The following is a 22,877-nucleotide window of genomic DNA, read 5'->3' as shown; positions in this document are numbered from 1 at the left end:
CATGTTCATTAAGATAAAACTAGCTACATTATATTTATGTAATCGTTAAAAACCGATATACGTTTTGAATTTAGTAGAATATTGTCCTATCCTATCCTACTAGATGTTATAAATGCGAAAGTTTGTGAGGATGGATGTATATGTGTATGTATGTATGTTTGTTTATCTTCCACGCAAATACTGAACCGATTACAATGAAATTTATCACACATATAAGTGGTAACTTGGATTTATTTATCCTATCATAGGATAGGTTTTATCCCGGAAATCTCACGCGAACGTCAGCTATGCGGGTTTTTATTTGAAAACGCGGGTGAAGCCGCGGGCGGAAAGTTAGTATGTAATTTATCTTTAACATGATTTAATATCACGCATTCAATTTAATATGGTGCATAAAAATATAAACACCGCACTCTTACAGCTTTTAATATTATTCTTGTACATAAATAAATAATAGTAGTGTAACAATTGAATAGAATTTAAAATTCAATCTTCAATCCCAGACCTCGGTGTGCCAACTAGACGATCTTCACTAACAAGGGATTATCCAATGTATACCTATCTAATATCTATTATTTATTTACGTAAAATAATAAATATCAGACTCAAACATTTATTTATTCAATTAGACTTTTGAATCGTCATTACATATTTTTTACATTTGTCTTTGATTTATTACTGTAATAAAAGTGAAATAATTCAACATTATAGCATGATGTAGGGACTTTAAAATAGTCATTTCCACTTCTTCAAAAAATTGGGAATGTTTTCAATGCGACTGTTTTTGTGTTTTGTACTTCAGAACTTTCGAATAAGTAAACCGATTTTGATGATTATTTTTTTATTGAATAGCTGTGTGGTTTGTGTATATATATAGTATCCAGTTCTGACCTAATTTAAAAAAATCTAACCTTACCTTTGTTAATAAAACAGAAACATGTAGTCTACTTTATATCACTACTAGAGGTCCGCCCGAGGTTTTATTTCGCAATAAAAGGTAGCCTATGTCCTTTCTCGGGTATCAAAATATCTCCATACCAAATTTCATGCAAATTGGTTCAGTAGTTTAGGCGTGATTGAGTAACAGACAGACAGACAGAGTTACTTTCGCATTTATAATATTAGTATGGATTCAGTCAACGTCGTCTTCGTCGTAGCCATGTCGTAGCACTTTAGAAACTTGTTATATAATATACTTTATTATAAAGTTAAAGTTTTTTGTTTGTTTGAACGTGCTAAGCTCAGGAATATAATCTCAGTTATATATAATGGTTATGTATAGCTGAAGTTTCACATTATAAATATCGACTCATAAAATACATATTCTGCACATCATTTGAATGCCAAATTTTTCGCGTGATTATACCTTTACCGAACTACAGAAGTAAAAAGTTATTTCACAAATAACTTTTGTACCGGTAACTGGTAAGGCTTGTTCAAATTCAAATGGAATGCTTGCATGTTAATAATATTTTGGGTTCCATCTATTTTTAGTGGTAAAAGATGAGGAAAGTTTAAGAACTTTACACAACTAAACATCGCTAGTTTGCCGATACTTAAAAATAAGTATAATTTGTCCTCAAGTTCGTATAATAATAATAATATTGTATAAATGTGTAAGTTGCTCTTTCATTGTTTTGAAAAATGGAAATTTTAATTTCTTATGCAGTAGCAGATTAAGACGAAAACTTGCGGGCAGCTTTTGTGGTTTTATCTGATTATTCTTACATGTTGATCGCGTTATAAAAATACAGAAGGCGAAGTAGAAATAACCTAAAAACCATTTATATAAAAATAATGAAAAGTTACATCAACATCGATTCGCACTTGACCCAATTTTATTATAGTTAAATTCCAATTGAAATGTATTCGTATCACATTACTTTAGTTAATGTCAAACTAACAAAACAAGAATTCAGTAATAAAATTTCCTTTTTTAATATCCTGTTGAGAGTTAAAAGCATTAAATGTCAGTATTTCTTTCAAAATGTAATTTGTATTGACTTAACAACGTGAAGGAAATTGAAGTCGCGTATAAAGGACATGCTATTTATTTTAGTCGACGCAAAAATAAATAGCATGTCTTAAAAAAATACTAGGTTGTTGGGTCACATTCAAGGTATTTGTATTGCGTAGGAGAAATCTACATTTCTATACTAATTTTTAAAACTGAAGAGTTTGTTAGTTTGAACGCGCTAATCTCAGGAATTACTGGTCCGATTTGAAAAATTATTTCGGTGTTAGATAGACCATTTATCGATGAAGGCTAAAGGCTATTATGCTAAGACCAACAGGAGTGGAGCACTGCGGGTAAAACCGCAGGGCACAGCTAGTATAATAATAAAGATATAAAGTGAAACGCGTTTGAATTCTGTAATTACTCAGAGGGAGTGGAGTAAAGCTTTCCACTACACTATGAGAATGATACAGTACTGAAGAAGCCGTTTTAAGTACATTGTTTGAAGTAAATGGGACGGAAAAAGACTCAGCGCGAACTGAATAATATTAATCTGTACTTTGTCTTGCTTTTCAGGTGTTATTTGAAAGACGTAAAAGGTGTTAATTAGTGAAACAATGAAATATTATAATAAGATAAAATTAATTTTAATGTGAACTTGATTGATGCATTTACTAAGGACTATGACATTGTTACTGAAGAGTGAAGTGTATAAAACTGAGTAGAGAACAATCTTATCGAAGTTTTATACTATTTTGTGTTTAATAATTATTATGTCGTATGTATATATTTTATATAATTTTAGAATACCTTAAATTATGCATAATGTGTCTACCTAATATCTACTAGTTATCTATTTTAAACAGCAAGCAAAGTCGATTCAAGTGACCTATCTTCATCCATCACGTATGAAGTTTCTATAATGAAATTATAATATTGAACTATTTTTATAGGGACAAATTGGAGCTATCAATTCCTTGTTCATTCATATTCTAGTAAAGATTAAAGTTAAATAAGATAAAGGATAAAGGACTATATTTTTAGAAAAATAGTAAATTCTTGAATGGAATGCGATTCTAGGTAAATTAGTTTATTTAAATTTTACTAATTTTGTTGTACCCGATAATTTCGCGCTCAAAAATAATTTCAAAATATTCGTGCTTGTTTTCGCGAATCTAACGAACATAATTTAACATAACAAATAAAAGTGATTGCGTATTTTTATCATTCAAAACAAATAAACAGATAATTTTATAAGGTAATCCCATATATACTCAATTATGGTCAATTATTATTTATCGACGCGAGAAACAATTACACGAGTTAATTTAATTTAGGTATAATTTTGTATTTTTTAAAGCATTAGAAAAATAATTTGGAAAATCCAAAAGTGCACGCCTCATAATTTTTTTTTAATAAATATTTATTAATTATTATTTTTGTTTATTTAATAACAATTAAACCACATCGAATCAGACCCTGAAAAATGAAAGGGTTCTATTCCTGAGCATACTCAAGCGTAAGAGAAAAAAAAAGACTCGATTAGTAAAGTATTTCGGTCGCTATCGTGTTAACAAGAAAAAGGATCCGCACATACAGACACACGGACGTCCAAGACAGAACTTTTTTAAACTGTTTTTTTAACTAGTTTAAATAACAAAAATGACATCAAAAATATCATGAACGTTAAAAATAGTGTTTTTTCTTAATATGTGTGTGTATGTATTATCTTACAAGTACAATGTATGATACATAAAGACATTTTAAGTTTGAAAAATCAGATGTTTTGCGCGAAGTGACAGTAGTACCCACCTCAACGCTTCGCTTATGAGGCGTGCAATAAAAATATTTACACGCATATTAATAAAAATAATCGAAAGTGTATTGTAATATAAAACAAACAAAGAGCACAAAAATACTTGAAATTCTTCCACGTAAAACATTCCAAAAGCCGCAATTAATTACGTGCAAGATCAAACAATCCAAGTAGGTAGCATCTTAAATAAAAATATTCAAAAAAGCAAAGACAAAGTTTGTGTCATAAAACTTTGAGTAACAAGTTATTAAAATGACTCGGAACATCGCCTCAGCGAAACTCTTGGGAGGTTTTGATTAGGTGAGATCTAATAAAAAAACTTTTTCAACTTCCACAGCTCTAATTAAAGTGAATTCAAATAAGGACAAATTAATCGTGAAATAAGGAGATTGACGCTATACTTCTGATATTTATAATTTTCTTATATTTCAGCATAAAACAATGATAGGTCCATGTTAGGTAAACACCAATTTGTGTTGTCTGTATGTTCTAGATGTATAAAAGAGAGTGGTGTTAGATTCACCACTTACAAAATAAGGACTACTGAAGAGATAGCAAATACAATTTCAGTTTATTGCATTTTTCTCCAAAGCAAGATAATAGATATATTAAAATCTTTAAAACATTTCTATTTTACTAAATTGGAGCTAGATCAAAAAGGAGTCTATACATATAATAAATCTGTAGAAGGGTCAATTCTGTACATTGAAAATATTGAAAAAATAAATAGCAGGGGGTGTTACTGGATCGATACCAAACCTAAATATGTGATTAAAAAAATTTTTGTCTTTCTATCTGTCTGTCTGTCTGTCTGTCTGTCTGTATGTGAAGACATCACGTGAATACTAACGGTTCGATTTCGATGAAAATTGGTATAATTATACCTTATTATCCTGGGCGTAAAATAGGATACTTTTTATCCTGGAAAAATACGTAGAAAAAAATTAATCTTAATTTTTCAGTTTTATCCATAGACGTTGTTCTGTAGAACCGCGAATATTTGGTATATAAGTATTTGGGTCCAATAGATAACTATTTATAAGATGTCATTGTCAGAGTTAATCAAAATGGAGACCATCCATGCGAAGACCGACATCCGCGCGGACGGAGTCGCGAGCGGAAGCTAGTAATAAATAATACACAATTAAAATTGACATTTTCAAATGAAGACAATAACTATTATGTAAAGCTATATAAACGCTACAACAATTTTCGCGTTAAAACGACCTCGCTTATTCCAATACCATTATACCATTCAAAGCCTGATCAAAAATTCAAAAGCTATTTATTACTTTCGCAATATCGCTAAATGCTGTTTACATACAAACATGTGACTCGTAGTTCAACGATTTTCTATTGCAGGGAAAACTAATGATTCGAATATATTGAAGTTCTCTATAAACATGTAAATTCGCAAAGAAGTTGTTGTTTGTTAAACGAATGGTTTTAATTTCATTTATCTATCAAAGTTCGTCAAAATGTAATGCTAGAAAATTTTAAGAATTAAAATAACTTGAAACCTTCTGGTTGAAATAAAACACTTCCATTTACTTATGATAATTAAAAAAATTTGTTACCTTTTTCTCATTTAAAATAAGTTGATAGTGGTAGAGACAGAATATTTATGACAATTATTAAAATATCAAATTAACTAAGTATATATAAAAATTTCTAGTATATTCCATGTACAGTTTTGTAGTAGGTAGATGGATTTATCCTGTACGTAATTCATTTGTGAGCTTTCTCTACTGTGGTAGCTTTTCTAGTATATACTTAGTTGTATCGTTTAATCAAAGTTAAAGCATATCGATGAGAAAGTCTTCTTAAAATGTTTTCTCATTTCTTAGCGAATATATTGCTTCGAAAACATTTTTAAGAAATGCAAACAATTTCTACTTCGATCATAAATTTATTATGCAGTGACTTTTAGATTATTTTCTACTATCGTGATTTATATTCAAAGAAAGTTCTGCTTATAACTTTAAAAAATATTAGTAAAAGTTTAGTGTGATCATAAAAGTTTGAAACATTTTAAATATTTATAAATTACTAGCGGTCCGCCCCGGCTTCGCCCGTGGTACATATTTTCATTTTCTCTACATAAAAACCATCCTCGTACTTCAAGGAATATAATAAAAAAAGAATTATCGAAATCGGTTCAGCCGTTCTCGAGTTATGCGCTTACCAACACATTTTGCGATTCATTTTTATATATAAGACTAGCGGTCCGCCCCGGCTTCGCCCGTGGTACATGTTTACGTTTTCTCTACATAAGAACCATCCTCGTACTTCAAGGAATATAATAAAAAAAGAATTATCGAAATCGGTTCAGCCGTTCTCGAGTTATGCGCTTACCAACACATTTTGCGATTCATTTTTATATATAAAGATAATCCTAAGTCAACAGTCAAGATGAATAGAACTAAGTAATAATTTCATTTTCGAACCTACGTTATATTCAAATACATGATACATCCCTTGTAGAAATGTTAGTTGGCTAAATCTAAAATGATAATCTTCAGATAAAAAGACGACTAGGTATCCACATTCTACAATGATAATCTTTCACAGTCTTAAGAGTTTACTTCGTTTAATCCACATGTGATCAACTACAACGACTTTTTAATAAATGTACCAAAAAATATGAACAGCGTATAGCTTTTTTCCATAGTGGTGTTGACGTGACTCACTAGTTTCCATTTACATGCCTAATTAGTTGGCAGCGCGCCAAGAACTTTGTTCACGTCTGCCGTGCCCTTGATTGGCGATGGGATCTTCAAACTGTATGTCACCAATCACTATGGGCATTTTTACCCAACTGCAAAAGAAGAAGGGTTTTATTATTCGAGTGTATGTACACATAACACAGCCCAAAGCGGATTGGAACCGCTGCCTGGACGAATTTTTAGAACCGCTCCGTTGCCACGTGTACGAAGCACAAACACTTTTGCATTTATTATTTTAGTAAGAAGAAATGGGAGATGATTTGGCAAGATGATATTAACTCTTATGAGTCGTTAGCTGTTGGTTCATTTACTCGTAATTAATGTTTAATGAACATTGTGTTTGCAAAGAAGCATCGTGATGTTAATGAAATGTTAACTGTCTTTGTGATTGAAGTTTTTTGGAGACGTGCGTGGTTACAGAATATTATAATTTAACGTATTAAAAATTAGTAAAATAATGCATTAGATTATAGTGGAATTTAAATTGGAATTTACTGGAAAATAAATTTAATCTACATTTTTTACATGCACGAAATTCATATAATTCATAAGCTTTTATGTGGGATTTGTCTATTTGAATTACAAACGTATCTTATTTCATTCTGATCTTCAATAAGATTTTGTAGATTTTTACTTTTTATCCTTTTCTTTTGAACAGTAAAGCCTTAGATCTTTAATATTATATTTTATCATGATACCTACTGTTATAAATTCGTAAAATTAAAGCTTCCAACGACTGTATGTACCTATCTTCAACAGATTATTTAATAAGCTATTAGAGACGTATTAGGCAATTCTGAGTATCGAAAAACATACACAATCCAAATATTCGATATCATTTACTCACTGATTATGAAATAGTTAGCAATCTGCACTCAGATAACGAGATAGGTCCAGAATCAGTCTGCTGCTATAACAAGTCAACTGACTCTTATCAACGATACTTCGACTGCATATTCATTTGATTCTAGTGGTTTGCTCGTTGTTAAACTTGATTCGGAATTTGAGTAAGACTTGGCTTTTGTTACTTTACCTACCTGTATGCCACTGCATTTTGAAAACATAATATCATAACTATACCTAGGTAGTAGGTATGTCAGTTTTCTGGTTTGAACCTTATTAAATACTAGCTGCTCCGCGCGGTTTCACCCCCGTGGCTCCACCCCTGTTGGTTGTAGCGTGATGATATATAGCCTATAACCTTCCTCGATAAATGGGCTATCTAACACCGAAATAATTTTTCAAATCGGCCCAGTAGTTCCCGAGATTAGCGCGTTCAAACAAACAAACAAACAAACTCTTCAGCTTTATAATATTAGTATAGATTATGTAGATTTTGAAAAAACCTTTGATTACCTATTGAATAATTCTTACGTTGTAGCGTTATAGATACTTTCGAATATAATACAATGTTTTTCTATAGTTTACTACACTACATGCTATCTATAAAACACTCAAGGATAGGAAAAGATTAAAAGTAAATAGATAAGTAACAACTTTTCAACTTCCGTATTACGGTTGTATAAAACTTTGCTTTTAGAAATAAAGATATAAGATAAATAAATATTCTCTGGGGATTGCTATGATAAAAAAGAAAATGTTTTAAATAGTAGATAATATTGTATGTAAAAATATTTTCAAAATAATCGATCAGTTATTCTTCGAAAATGGTTCCCAAATGCCACCATAGGTAAGTATTATAGGTACTGTAACATTTAATTTCACTAAAAAAAGTTGAAGGTTGAAATATGAATTACTATGAAAAACTTACTATTTCTTGCAAAACAAAAATAACTTTTTTAATACATATTTCTGCCCACTCTTATTTACACAAAACCCTAAACCGATCTGATATTATTCAATAAATATAGCTATAATCCGCAAATATTTGGCCATTTGGAACAATTGTTTGTATTGGAGTTGAAATTCCTTACCTTTGCCACCGCTGTAGGCTTATCCCGTCCTCTACAAATATAATAATGGAATCAAGGAATTTTCATCGGCTCTTAGTTGACCGAATTATAGCTTACGGATTTATTTACCGACTTTAAAAAAAATAAGATTTAAAGAAGACGTTGGTATAATTTTTTTTATTATCTTAAAATCACATAATATTATGTAGATTGTAGATATTAATAACTGTATGTCTCTAAATCTTATATATAAAATTCTCGTGTCACAATGTTAGTCTGCATACTCCTCCGAAACGGGTGGACCGATTCTCATGAAATTTTCTGTGCATATCGGGTAAGTCTGAGAATCGGCCAACATCTATTTTTCATATACGAAAGCGAAGCCGGGGCGGGCCGCTAGTTGATTATATAAACTAAATTAGTTCAATATTAGGTTGACAGGTTTTTCGTTTTTGAAAATAGTTGAAATAGATTTCCCTTTAGAAACAAATCATCCTACAAAAGCGTCCTGTTTCGATAGATTTAAGTTGGTCGGGGAATAAGTGAGTATAATCCTCGTCTACTAATATTATAAATACGGAAGGGAAATGTTATTTTAGGCTGTCCTGAATACGCAATTTCGTTACCAGATAATAAGAAAAGTTTTTAGAAGATTCTTACATAACTTTGTGGTATGTTTTCCACGGCTTTATAAAATTGCACTATTTTGTACATGTGTATTTATTATGTACTAGTCGCACATAGCAACTCCGCTCAGGTGAACCCGAGGTACGAACAAAAATAAAACATAGCCTTTGTCACTCACGAATAACCTTGCTTGCTGCTGAAAGTATTTTAAAAACCGGTCCAGTGGTTTATTCGTTACAAATATTCAAAAATACAGGAATATTTTTTCCCTCTTTTGTACTATATATTATTAGTATCAATATGGTTGACTGAAACATGAAATAAATATCGTCATTTTCGTAAGAATTCGTTTTTTTCTTTCTGTGAAAAATACAATACATTCATACCAAATCTGCCTCGAGTACCTACCGCACTATCCATTGGTGGAAACAGCATGAAAATCGGTGCTGTAGTTTTTGAGTTTATCGCGAACAGGCAGTCAATTCGCGATTCGACAGACAGACAAACTCAGCGGAGGACTTTATAATATAACATTGATATAAAAATTAAAGAGTTCTGTGAAAATATTAAAACAGCTAAAAATATTTACATATACAGCACTTTGGCGCGAAAGCTCTCCTAACTAATCCGGGTTGGTACGAAACAGTAGCTATTTGCTACCCGTCAAACTTTTAATTGAGCTGAAAAAGTCTGTGTTTGATGCCAGTCGGGATTTTAATCAGCTTTGAGGTACGAGTTTCACGCATTTACTTATTTGACTAACAAGACTTGAATTTTGTTTGATACACATGTGAAAATAGTTACTTTTGCAAAAAAAGTGCATGTGCCTTGCACCTTAATCAATAACAGTTTCGGCAAAGTTATTTTTATTAAAATTATCTTACTAAAAAGTAATTGGGAGTTTGCTGTAAGTTTATGTCTAATAATTAATTATGTTTCGATGTAAAGATACTTTTTGAGCCGGTTCTAAAAATTATTATTTAGTTCTTATCGAAGTCTAAATGAATGAATATTTGTTTTTGGGTTCGTGTCCGAATTCAATTTATTTTATTTAATGAACGCATCATTACTACTTAGAGTTTGAATATATAAAGATGTTTCTAATTTCTTCCTTCCATTAAAAGCTGCTATTTAAATCAAATCTGCGTTTAACTGAACTTCTACATCATTCCGTGATAAATCGCGACCGTTTCTAGCGACGGTAACAATGGAAGAAAATGAAATAAAGTTTGATCGAAACAAGGGGGTTAGCGTGACAGAATGATAGCCGAAAGCGCAACGTAAATGCGACCAATTATACTTGATTAATGGCATGTTCAATTCATTCGAATTCGTTAGTGTACCTACAGGTTCCTTTATTTTAAGGTCTGTGTTCTTGATATGTTTTGAATCGATTAAAGTATTATGTAAGATAAACTCAAACTCAAACTCAAACATTCATTTATTCAATTAGACTACTATTTAGTAGCACTTTCGAATCGTCATTACATAGTATTTTTAACATTTACCACCGATTCGGAAAGCAGTATCTATGGAGAAGAATCGGCAAGAAACTCCATAGTTGCTCTTTTAAAATAATGTCAATAAATTTACATAATATGTAACTTATATCTAACTACATAATATGCCAAAGAACTGTCCTGTGGTTTTTACGCGACAACCCTCCATGGGTCTTTATCGTCCATATATTCCTGAATACTGTAGTACGCTCTCTGAACTAGTACATTTTTTATGTATGTTTTAAATTTAGAACTACTAAACTCTTTAATATTGTGAGGAATTCTATTGTATAAGCGTATACCTTGACCCATAAATGAATTTTTAACTTTTTTAAATAGTTATTGTTCCTTATCAGTAACAGTTTTGTAACTGAAAATGATGAAGATTGGTATGAAATTAACAGACTGAAAATGTTATTTTCGTTTTAGAATTTTATTATTATACACAATAATAATAAAAAGAGCGCGTGTGACGTGTCAGAAGTGAAACTTCTTTGTCCTGATTCAACCAAAATCGTCGCCTTGAAATTTTACTTTCAATTCGCGTAAAGCAGTTTCACTTCAAAAATTAAATAATATCATTTTCGACCAGACATAATTTTATCGAACCATAAATTAAATAAAAGTCCATGCCATCCTTCTATAGTGACGATTTCAAATCGGAATTCCAACGGAATCTCTATTTCCAAATCGCTTTTCCCAGTTTAATTATTTTCAACGCAGGCCAAAATACGAGAAACGATTCTATTTATTTATTCATCTCTTCGAACCTGTCTCTTTAATACAATAATTGTAAATATTTATTTTCTTCTAGAGTACTCTTATATACTTTACAAATATAATTTGAATAATTGATTCGAATGTATTTTTACAATTGACATGGAGCGTATTATAAAATTGAAGCAATTTTCGAAATGAACAAATTTTTCGCATGAAAAAAGATGTTCAATATGTTGTGATTGTAAGAATGCCTCTTCTGGAAAATGGAAATTTTCGATAAATACAACGTAATTATAAATGCTTAAACATAAACACAATGTTGTAAAAACACTGCATTAATTCACTTACATTAATTTATTAAGACTTGCGTCGACCGCTTTTTCTAGCATGCATTTTTAATGTTAATGAAATTATTTCGTCGGTATCGTATGGTCTGAAATATTATTTTAAACTGCCTATGTAATGATAAAAAAATGAGCAAAGAGCCTTTAAATTAAGAAGATTGTTTTTTTCTAGAATTACTTATTAAATTTACCAAAGATGGTTATAGACTTGTTAAAATTTTTCAGCGCACTTTCTTCGAAGCAGGTTTATTCATAGACACGTATCCAGTTATCTGTCGCCGTAAAAGTTGGGAATTCAATATAGATCCGATCTGTTGGACAATTTGCGGAAAAACCTACGTGTAGGCACGAACTGCAAGCTATCTCGGCTGTATTGAATGTTCGTGATTCTACAGGCGATACCAGTATTGCCTACGTTATGTAACATAGCTGTTATCACACGTTCATAAGGCGTTATTTTTATTAGAATACATTAGCACCGGGCGTTTTGCGTACCGCATCGCATGTTTTCATTTCATTATGTTGATTTTTTTATGGGGAATTGCGAAGTTATTTTGTGCGTACTTTGCGGTGGGGTTATTAGTTCTGGTTTTGATAAACGCGTAAATAATGGTTTCATAATGTATGAATGCGGCTAGGGTACGAGTAGTAAGTTCAAATAGAAGACTCTCTATTAATTACTTAATTTATAGTTAATAGATTATTATAAAAAGTCTACACAAGAATTCAAAATTATTTCACGTACAAATATAATGTCTAATATTATAAATTAATATATATTTACTAAAGATTTAACTGCCTCTTCCTTGTTGCCAAAGGTGCTCAATCATACTGCTACAATGTTAGTTTACCCTCGTGGCTCGAAAATCAAATAAAGCAATCTTGGGCCCGAACCCTCTAAATACGTATTCGAGACACATTACACAATGTGATCGAATAAAACAAATATTATTAGTTTTGCACACACACATAATATACACGCGTACACGCATATGTACACACAAGCACATGCACATGCACACAAATGCAAATGGCATTTAAATATAAGTATGTAAAATTCTCGTGTCACAGTATTCGTTCCCATACTCCTCCGAAACGGCTGGACTTAGATAAAATTTTGTGTGCATATCGGGTAGGTCTTTTCATATCTCTAAGTGATAATAATAAGGCAGAACAACGTTTTCCAGGACAGCTATTCTAATATAATATCTCCCTATCGGGAAAGGGAGATATTTCCTACCAACGTGAACGGAACGTGATACCATCACTAGCTATAATACAATATTGATTTTTAATCTCCTCTAATGTTAGGAGATCCTAACAGAGGCAATCACTGAGGCGGTGATATTTACTTAAATACAATCAAACTACTCCAATCACTTCTGCTTACCTAGTGGTTGCACTTTACTCAATCGTGTTTGTTGGTCGTCGTTCAGCTATTCCAGTCCAGTGATGAATATAATTATTTAATTTCATTTATTTGCTTTATTATTATTTATCTAAAAAAGATTATTATTGTGTTTTGTATAACTACAACCATGAAGGAAACATAATATTATATCTTGGTATAGTTTTATTTATTTCACATAATCTCTAATTGTATTTAGGATAAGTAATAAACTAACTTACTACGTTTAACGTACTTCAAATAAGACTTGCAAAAATGAACGACGTATATTGTGTTCTCTCTGACTTGCTCTTAAGATAATCGGTATTAGCAGAATCACATTTATTTAGAGACATACTCTACTTCCTAGTTTCTCCTTGTATGCAGGTCAGCCCTAAAATATGATGGTCTCTAGACATCTCATAGAATGGATGTAAAAAGAATGTTTGTAATCTCTCAAGTATTGCCATAATGATGAAATTATATTTTATTGCCTAACGAACGCTTTACATAGATAAGTACCTAGCTAAATAAATATTGTGATCGTTTTACTGTCGTTTTATTAGCAAATTTATTCGCAACGCATTTTATTTTTATGTTATTTTTTTAATACCAACGGATTTAACAGAAACGATAATTTTATATGAATGCAAGAAAAACATACGAGTGTAAAAAAGAGAGAACAAATAAAAATATATCGTTAAATAAAATCCCCCGTGAGGTGTGAGTTAAATTAACCATTAGCTTATTGAAGTAAAGGCGGATGATATAAAAATTAATTTCATTTACTTTCGTTCGGGTCGTTAAATGTTTTATGAGGGTGCGCGAAACTCTTACTTCGGTAAGACGTGTCTATAAAGTTTAGGGTTTATTGGTGTAAATAAAATGTAAGCTGCCTTCGTCCTATATAGTTGTCAGTCGATGTATAATGCACTGGATTTTATTTCTTCACGTTTTTACTCAAGCATGGTTTTTATACGGAGACATTTTCTAGTTCTTACTTGGATATCTCACGTTCATAAAAGTTACTAGCTTTTTTATTGATGTGTCTAAAAAGCTTTCTAGGTACAAAATATATTTAATATTAATGTTTGTAACAAAAGTAAGTTTACTTTTTTTCCTTTATATATAGTAGGTTTTTGGAAACATTGTAATAAAGTTTCGAATCCTCTTGCTTTTTTGATAAAATGATTAAAAATTAACATAATAAGCTCCCAGTTCCCACTATTAATATAATCTTCATGTTATTATACTTTATTGAATTCTATTCGAGTTATACTTCAGTGAATTTATACATGTTTTTCACAGCATTTTTATCTTCATTCTTCCTATTCAAGAAACATGAACAATCCGATTTGCTTTCAAGTCCTCGTTATATATTTGACATCTCTCTTCGAAAGTGTTTGCAAGTAACGAATGTGACCCCTATGTAGAGAGGTTGAATTGTACTACACTATAAAATAAACATATATACGAATTATATAGTATAACTAGCGGTCCGCCCCGGCTTCGCCCGTGGTACATATGAAAAATAGATGTTGGCCGATTCTCAGACTTACTCGATATGCACAGAAAATTTCATGAGAATCGGTCCACCCGTTTCGGAGGAGTATGCAGACTAACATTGTGACACGAGAATTTTATATATAAGAGATATAATAGTAGGCGTAAAAACCTCGCTAGATGTTTAATACATTTGTTAAAGTGAATAATGTAATTTTTTTATGATAAATACATTAAAGTCTGGGTATTTAACTGATATCTTAATTTTATATTCAATTCCCTTAATTTATAATATTAAATTATACACAAACAGTGCATGGAAAAAAAAAGATTTATATTTATGCTACCGTCGAGTTACTTAGCTTAGGTGTCTCTTTATTTGAGTTAAACCATTAACCTTTTAACTGTAGCAATGCCAAAGCATAAGCTTTCCATCATAATATAATTGAGGTTCAAGATAATCATAACAACAATCGCATGAATCAAACAAGTCGAAACTTTTACAAACAAATATACGTTTAATTTATCACACGCTAAGGAACGATTAGTAAAGTTAAATTCTATCGCGAAATTAATGAAAAAGTTTCTTTTGTAATTGTACAATTCTGAGGGATCGACAGATGTTATACTTCCTCGGAAGATGAATGTTTCAGGGCTTATTTTTTTAACCGCATTTTTGCCTGAATTGTAAGAAGACGTAATCATAAAGTAAAATTTTTAATGCGAACTCTGATGATCTCTTTACATTTTTAAATAAATTAATTTAAATCTGTAGTTGGACTTTTGAAACATACAAAAGCTTCTTCTTTATTCTTTAGTCTATCTGTGTGTAAAACTTTCTCGAAATCCTCTGAACTATGAAAAAGTAGTAGATTATAATATTATTATGAATGCACGATGCATTATTATCATTATCTTTTCTATAGTGGTAGTAAGTTAGAGATATTAATTAATTTTTGAACCAAGTAAAGCCAGGGCGGACTGCTAGTTGTATACAAACCCATCAAGGAAGTGTTAAGTAGGAACTACATAATCGTTGTTTGTGTACGTCCATCACACGCTTAGCCGCTCTAATTGACGTACAGAATACGGTATTAAATTAATTTTTAACTATGTAAGAAAACATTTCATATAGCTTAAGCAATTTTTATTCTATTTACTATCTATAAATAAATTGATGAATACCAAAGTTATATTTCAGACTTGTTTGAAATAAATTAAAAAAATCGATATTTTTATAAGGTTGTGATAAATATTAACTTTTACTCTGAAAATATAAAAATACGCCATGTTCCCCGAAAAAGCTCTTTGTAGATCGCTACCAATTAAATAAAGCAGTTTTTATTTTCTGCGTCAGTAATCTGAAAATAATTATAAAGTTTTCTAAGGGTTTATATTCAAACTATGACATTCAACCAAGGAGAAATGTAACGTGGCTTTAAAAATGCAACGCTGTCTGTCTAAAGGTCAGACTGAAAACTTTCTCTAAAAATACAAGGCAAGTTTCATAAAAAATTCGACGACATGGTTGCTTGTATAATACAGAACATTCAAGTATAACAGTAATTTTTGGAATGTTTTATGTACTAAACACTGCATAAACTGCTGTATTTAAAGTTTTAGCAAACAAATAAATAATTGCTTTATAAATAAATCTACTAAACAAAATAAATCGCTAAAATAAAGTTGGCAAAGCGATTAGTTTATATTAGTTTTGACTTACCCAAAGGCCGCTATCGTTGATACGCAATTAACAAAAACTAATTCTTTAAACAGGCTTTCGTTAAAGAAAGGCTAAGGCTCTTAAAAGTTAAATGGCTCTTTTCAGTTTTGATTAAACTAAACAGAGCGTCTGATTGCGGACCTCATTAATTTCGACGAAGCTCCATCGAAGTTATAATGGCCTCTTAGCTTGAAATGTTATCGGCGAAATCTCAAGCCCTAGAAATTGTGCTGTTTTCTTTATAATTTCAGCGACCCCGTTGCTCTGGGACTTTGCCAACGAAAGGATTTATTTGATGTTTATATTGTGCATGTCAAGTTAAATATCTCATTAGAGAATATTGACATGATTAAAAAAAAACAACTATGGAGATTCTAGCCGCTTCTTCTCCACACATACTGCTTTCCGAATCGGTGGTAAATATTCAAAATATGACGATTCTAAAGCGCTTCTAGAAGATGTCTAATTGAATAAATAATTAATGTTTGAGTTTGAATAAATACTTCTAGTACTGTTTTATCGTAGACTAGAGGTCCGCCCCGGCTTCGCCCGTGGTAGGTACATATTTCGCAATAAAAGGTAGCCTATGTCCTTTCTCGGGTATCAAAATATCTCCATACCAAATTTCATGCAAATTGGTGCAGTAGTTTAGGCGTGATTGAGTAACAGACAGACAGACAGAGTTACTTTCGCATTTATAATATTAGTATGGATTGTTTACAGACTGAAAGGTTATTAAGCCCCCTAAAAATAAAAAATCAGTAGCGTTTATTTGATACGTAAATGCACATTTCAAACGGATTTGTGAATCCATTAGTGTATTTTTAAATGAAAAAGTGTCTTATTGTTGAATCATATTATTTATTTCTATGTGAACTTTTATTTGAATATTTTCTATGGTATGTACATAGTTCGCAGATATCAACCATCGATATTAACCAGAAATCGAACGTAAATTATTAAACATGTCACAAACATTAAATGGCATACATGAACAACTTATAGACGTTTAATAATTAGATTTAATTATCAACAAAACAATTGCGCGAATTCAATTTATTTACTTGGCAAATATTAATTTGCAACATTATGTCCTCAATTAGATAACAAGTCAAAGTCGTGACGTGCTCTGACGTTGTTAAATTAACTATTGTAGCCGTGAAAACATGCTATTGTCTTAGAACAGAGATAATTGTCAAGCTTTTGTGCTTCGAACGTCTTTGTACGTTTGTTAGCTTGACGACCCGATGACGCCTTGTTCTCTTAGTTTGTGACCTTATTATGTATCCACGTATGACCATTGATGAATAGTAACAATAAATCAACTTATACCACTTTATATATCATAATAGAGCTCCAATCGTACAACAAAATGAAAAGCTTTAATTTATTTCAAGAGTAGGTAGTAGGTACCCCTTGAAAAAGTCTTGTAAAGCTTATGTTTAGCCTTCAAGTGAAATCTGAATATTGACAAAATTCAAAAATATACTTATATTTTTGAAAAACTGTTCGCCAAACACTGTTAACTTCTATTAATTTTATTCATAATATTATTTTATATTAATTATCTGTTTTTTTGTTATTGTACATTGAATCATAAAAATAATAAACGCCTTTAATAATTATATTCGTGAAATGTAGGTGGTGTCCAATAAATAAATTTCCATAAACGAAAGCGTGAAGGTAGGTCACTAGTTTATGTACAAGTGTCATAGAAATTTACTGTTTGTAATTATGTTTCGTAATGAAGTCATACGTCGTTTACACGTAATAATTATATTCCGTATTGAAGTCATATTTTGTTAGTTTCTAGTTATCGTTCTATGAATATTACTTCACTAATTACATTCGGACAATATACATTTATGTACTATACACAATATTTTAGTTGTTTAATAACATATCGATGGGATACGATTGATATTAATCGTAATATTATAAAAGTAACTAAAGGGATAACCAGCTTTAGCATTTAAAAAATAATTTAAAATTTGATATCTGAGAATGGCGCGTGTTGCAAGATTTTGTTGTAACTTTGTGTTCCTGAAGCTTTTAAGCTTGATGTTATAGTAAAAGCTATTTATAATTTGACTCCAACACAGTGATATATTATTATATAGAGATATATATATATATATGATATACGTGAATACTTGTTTTGTTAAAAATTCGTTCAGTTGAACGCGCTTATAAAGGAACTACTGGTTTTAAATGAATATATATATATATATATATATATATACAGGGTGTCCCACTATTGGTATACTAAGCGCGAAGGGACTTGTAGTTTTGCATACACTGATCACGAAAAAAATACTTAAACAAAAAAATTAGGACAAAAATTGTTTGCTAAATTTTTCCTGAAAATCCATGTTTTCTTCTCTAGCTTCGCGCAGCCGGCATATACCGCTTCTCTAATGTGAGCATTTCATTTATGAAAACATAATCTTAAACGATAGCTCACTAGCTGGTGGCAAAGTTAGGCGGGTTGCTCGTTAGGGGTGTACACATAGAGTTTTAAGAATTCATCTATTTGAAAAAAAAATGCGTCTGGAATTTTATAAGTATTTTTGACGTACTCAGCGTATGCAAAACTATAACCTCCTTTGAGCTTAGTATACCAACAGTGGGACACCCTGTATATATATATATATATATATATATATATATATATAATATATAATATATAATATATATAATATATAATATAATATATATATATATATATATATATATATATATATATATATATTTTTTTTTTCATTTTAAACCAGTAGTTCCTTTATAAGCGCGTTCAACTGAACGAATTTTTAACAAAACAAGTACTCACGTACACAACACAAGATATTGTTTAACTGACAATTAGAGGTTTAACACTTATAATATTATGTCTATTTATCTTATACGTAATTTCCATTGTTCCAGAGCGATTGAACGTCCTATACGAGAGGAACTGGACAAGGCTGGTCCACGAGCAGCTCCGAAAGTTTGAGACCTCGATAGTGGCAGCGGCGAGGAAGACAGACGCTCATGTGTCCGAGTTGGCGCTTGAGTCCAAGTGGACCTTCTCTGGCGCGCTGATATACTGCATCACGCTTATTACTACTATAGGTATGGTGTTAAAATGGGAATTGTTTATTGATTTTTTCAATTTTTGTGTAGGTAACATCTCAATACATAGGGTGGTTTTCGCATTCAAAAATACATGTACGAAAAATGATACAATGCGATAAATAGTGTCGATCAAGAATAAAAGGGTTAATTATAAAGTTCGTGTTTAAAGTATGTATCACGATTCTGTTTGGTGCCGTCTGTGTGCTTAATGATGACATTCTGAGGACAGTCGTTAATTAAATTTATTCCGTTTAAAGAGTATCCAAATAATGGACGGAGTTAATATATTAATTAAAAGTGTGATTTTAACTGTTATACGTGATAAAACCGCGCACTTGTATCATGTATGTAATATCATAAATATTCTTTTTTCTCATCTGTAGGTTGAAACAAATGCTGTGAAATATTTTAAATGTTGTGCAGTGTTTTGTTTAAACTTACTTTCTTTCCAAAAATAGCACATACGTATTTGTAGAAAGTGTTACGTGAAAATATTAACTCCCAATAACATTTAAGATGTAGGTAGCTGTGCAGAAACCGTTTTTTAAAAGAATGAATTTATATTTTTTTACAAAAAATACGAAACGTCAACTAAATAAGAAGAATATAAGATAATGCGGATAAATGCAGCAAGCTAAACTAAAACTTTATATTAATACTATTAATACAGGTTACGGCAACGTATCTCCAAGAACAGCAGCTGGTCGAGCTGCCACAGTAGCTTATGCAGCTGCTGGAGTACCTCTGGCATTGGCATGCTTGGCGGGGCTTGGCGCATCGCTGGCAAGGCTGGCGCGACTCGCCTGGCTGAGAGCTACTAACAACAAAGTGCCCAATAATTGGAGAAAGGATGAGGTAGTTTAATCGTGAATGTTTTAGGTGATAGGAGCAGGATAGTCCTTTTACCTCTAAGCGAGGAATTTGTTGATTGTTTTTTTTAGACTTTTCTAAATGCGCAAGCAGAAGCTATGTACCTGTGTTGTGATACGAGCCTTTTTATTATGAATTGATTGATTGTGTAGGTATACTCATTGATAGAGACCAGAAATTGGATGTTACATAAAGTTGAAGTTATTTTTTCAATACCTTTTAAATTATTTAGAAATACAATGTAAGGATAATGAAAACGCGTTGAATATAATAATTTATCGTAAAATACGTAAAGGACAGGGAATTATAATAAGTACATAGTCACCGAAGCGAAGTACGCTTAAGATTAGAGGATCAAAATACATAATAATATTTCTGTATCTTTTACCCTTTCACGGAGTGTTTTTGAGTAAATTATTTCCTGATTGAATTATCCTGCTTTTACATTTAGATTTTCACACTGATAAAGGTTACGTTAATTTTAAAGTCATATTTCCTTACCTTAGTGTTATAATGCATTGTAAAAAGGAAAATAAATTATAAATTAAGTATTAGATTTCCTTGTTTATATAATAGACCAATCATTTCTTCCCAGATGGAAAATCACTTTCAACTTCACGAACAGCAGCGGCTTCTTCCTCAGCCAATAGAAAGCAATCAGTACACATCGTTTCCACCTCGAAGCCACCGGTCTCCTGGAACTGTGAAGGCAAGAGCTGGAGACAGGGGCCAGTACTCGCAGGTCTTTGAGAAGGCTCCTGCAAGCCCACGATCTGCTACATTGGGACGAGTCAAGCGTAGTGCCTTTGTTGAGGGTAATTTTTTAAATATTTACCTATACCTTTTCCTATATAAAATATAATCAGCTGTTTGCTGTGCAATTATACAAAAATATTATCCATAATTAGCTATGTACCCCGTATTATCTGTGGTACACTGTCGAGATTGACCGTACTATCGGATTAGCCTTCGTGACATCATGCACAACACTTTGCTTAAGATCATCACATAATCAAATACGTAGTCTACGATTCTATAATGGAGATACAGATACACATTTATTTTAATATACGTAGATGAAAGTTTATGTATTTATCTTTATTACAGAACCCAATACGTCATCATCACAAACACAAACATTAGACAGAAAGAAAACTATGGGCAATACGAAGTGCATGGCCACAGTGCACGGGCCAGGGAGGGGAAAGGGGAGGATAATACAAAGACCACGTGGTGCAGTTATCGAACAACTTATAGCGGAGGAGTGTGGTGAGGTTATACATAACAGAAGTCACGAGGATCTTGATGATTCTGAAGATGCTGATGAATCGTAAGTTTTTGCTTGTTAGATATGGAAAATTCAATTTGAATCAAAGTAAATATCAAAATATATTACGAACAGTATGAATTTGTACTCCCGAATCATAAAGTTTAAAGTTATCATGTTCAAGGATTTCATCACGCTGATACATAATTGAAAAAGATCTATGTTTAATGATAATCTATTTTTTAGGATCTGTCCTCACGATACACCATCACGAGTGCCTTTAATATGGAATGAAGAGAACCACAAACAGAAGAGTTGCGCTGTCCCAAGCAGTAGTACAGCAGTGAGCATCCAAAACCACAGCCACAGCATCGAGCACTGCCACATACCCGTCGGTATCGTCCTCTGCCTCTTATTAGGGTACATCTTTATCGGGGCCGCCATTTTCTCCGCATGGGAAAACTGGAGCTTCCTCGACGCCGCCTACTTCTGCTTTATCGCCTTAGCAACTATTGGCTTCGGCGATTTTGTTCCTACGAGTTTTCTCACTTCCAAACCCAACGCAGAATACTCCAAAAGTGAATACATTCAAATGATTGCGTGTTGTGCTTATCTTGTTTTTGGACTTATATTAATAGCGATGTCGTTTAGTCTCCTACAAGATGAGGTTGTGGCCCGATGTTCGCAACTAGCCAGCAGCTTAGGCCTGTCTCGACAATGACATTACGAGAAGAGCGAATGTAGCTCGACCGACAATCACTTGAGAATGTTATGATCATTGTTGTGAATGCATTTTATTGTCCAGTATAATTGGATGTGTTTATCAATATTAAATTTCGACCGTGTATATTTTCTTGTTATCATTCTATCATAAAATAGAATTATTTTCTCATATATCTGCATTTATCAACTGATTATAATTTGATTAATATTTGAAACTTTTTACGGACTTTATACTTGTTTGAGAGCGAGAAGAGATGGATGTAAATAATGTATATGTATAAATATTTATAAAAGCAAGGCTGACGTTGTAATAAAACAATAAAATTGTGTGAATTGTAATTGTGTTTTATTGCTAATCCCATAATGATTAATGATACCAAAACAAGGCTAAAACCTACTAGTCGTACAACAATTTGTTAGTTTCACCCAAAATATATTCAGTCAAAACCTAAATCTAGTTTGCAAATACATTTCTAACCGCAGAATTTAGCAATGTCTGTTACAAATGTAAATGACGAGGGATAAAAGAAGCTAACTAAAAGTCATTCAGTAAATATCCCACGCTACAGGAGATTAACCTAATTCCTCTTCTATTAGGATACGTGGGTCGGAGTGGAACTACATGTCTTTATTTTGTGCACCGTAAAACCCAACGGGATGCTTGGATTAAGTTCGGTCTGACACGCTA

General features: G+C 31.7%; 1 protein-coding gene across 1 annotated transcript in view; it reads left to right on the top strand.

The window, feature by feature from the left end:
- Nucleotides 1–22,512, top strand: part of LOC149903375 (uncharacterized) — a 99,470-nt gene extending 76,958 nt beyond the window's left edge. Inside the window, exons 2-6 of the mRNA XM_090108868.1 lie at nt 19,141–19,326; nt 20,000–20,184; nt 20,795–21,014; nt 21,307–21,529; nt 21,713–22,512. Of these exons, the coding sequence (XP_089964994.1) occupies nt 19,141–19,326; nt 20,000–20,184; nt 20,795–21,014; nt 21,307–21,529; nt 21,713–22,187 (1,289 nt within the window). The 3' untranslated portion in view covers nt 22,188–22,512. The remainder of the gene's footprint in view (nt 1–19,140; nt 19,327–19,999; nt 20,185–20,794; nt 21,015–21,306; nt 21,530–21,712) is intronic.
- The last annotated feature ends 365 nt before the right edge of the window (nt 22,513–22,877 follow it).

This window comes from Colias eurytheme, chromosome 13 (assembly GCF_061535395.1).
Source record: "Colias eurytheme isolate Ceu_HAF_F1 chromosome 13, ilColEury1 Martin Lab GWU primary, whole genome shotgun sequence".
Taxonomy (NCBI): Eukaryota; Metazoa; Arthropoda; class Insecta; order Lepidoptera; family Pieridae; genus Colias; species Colias eurytheme.
Note: the sequence above shows the minus strand (reverse complement) of the source record. Positions and strands in the feature narration are given on the sequence as shown.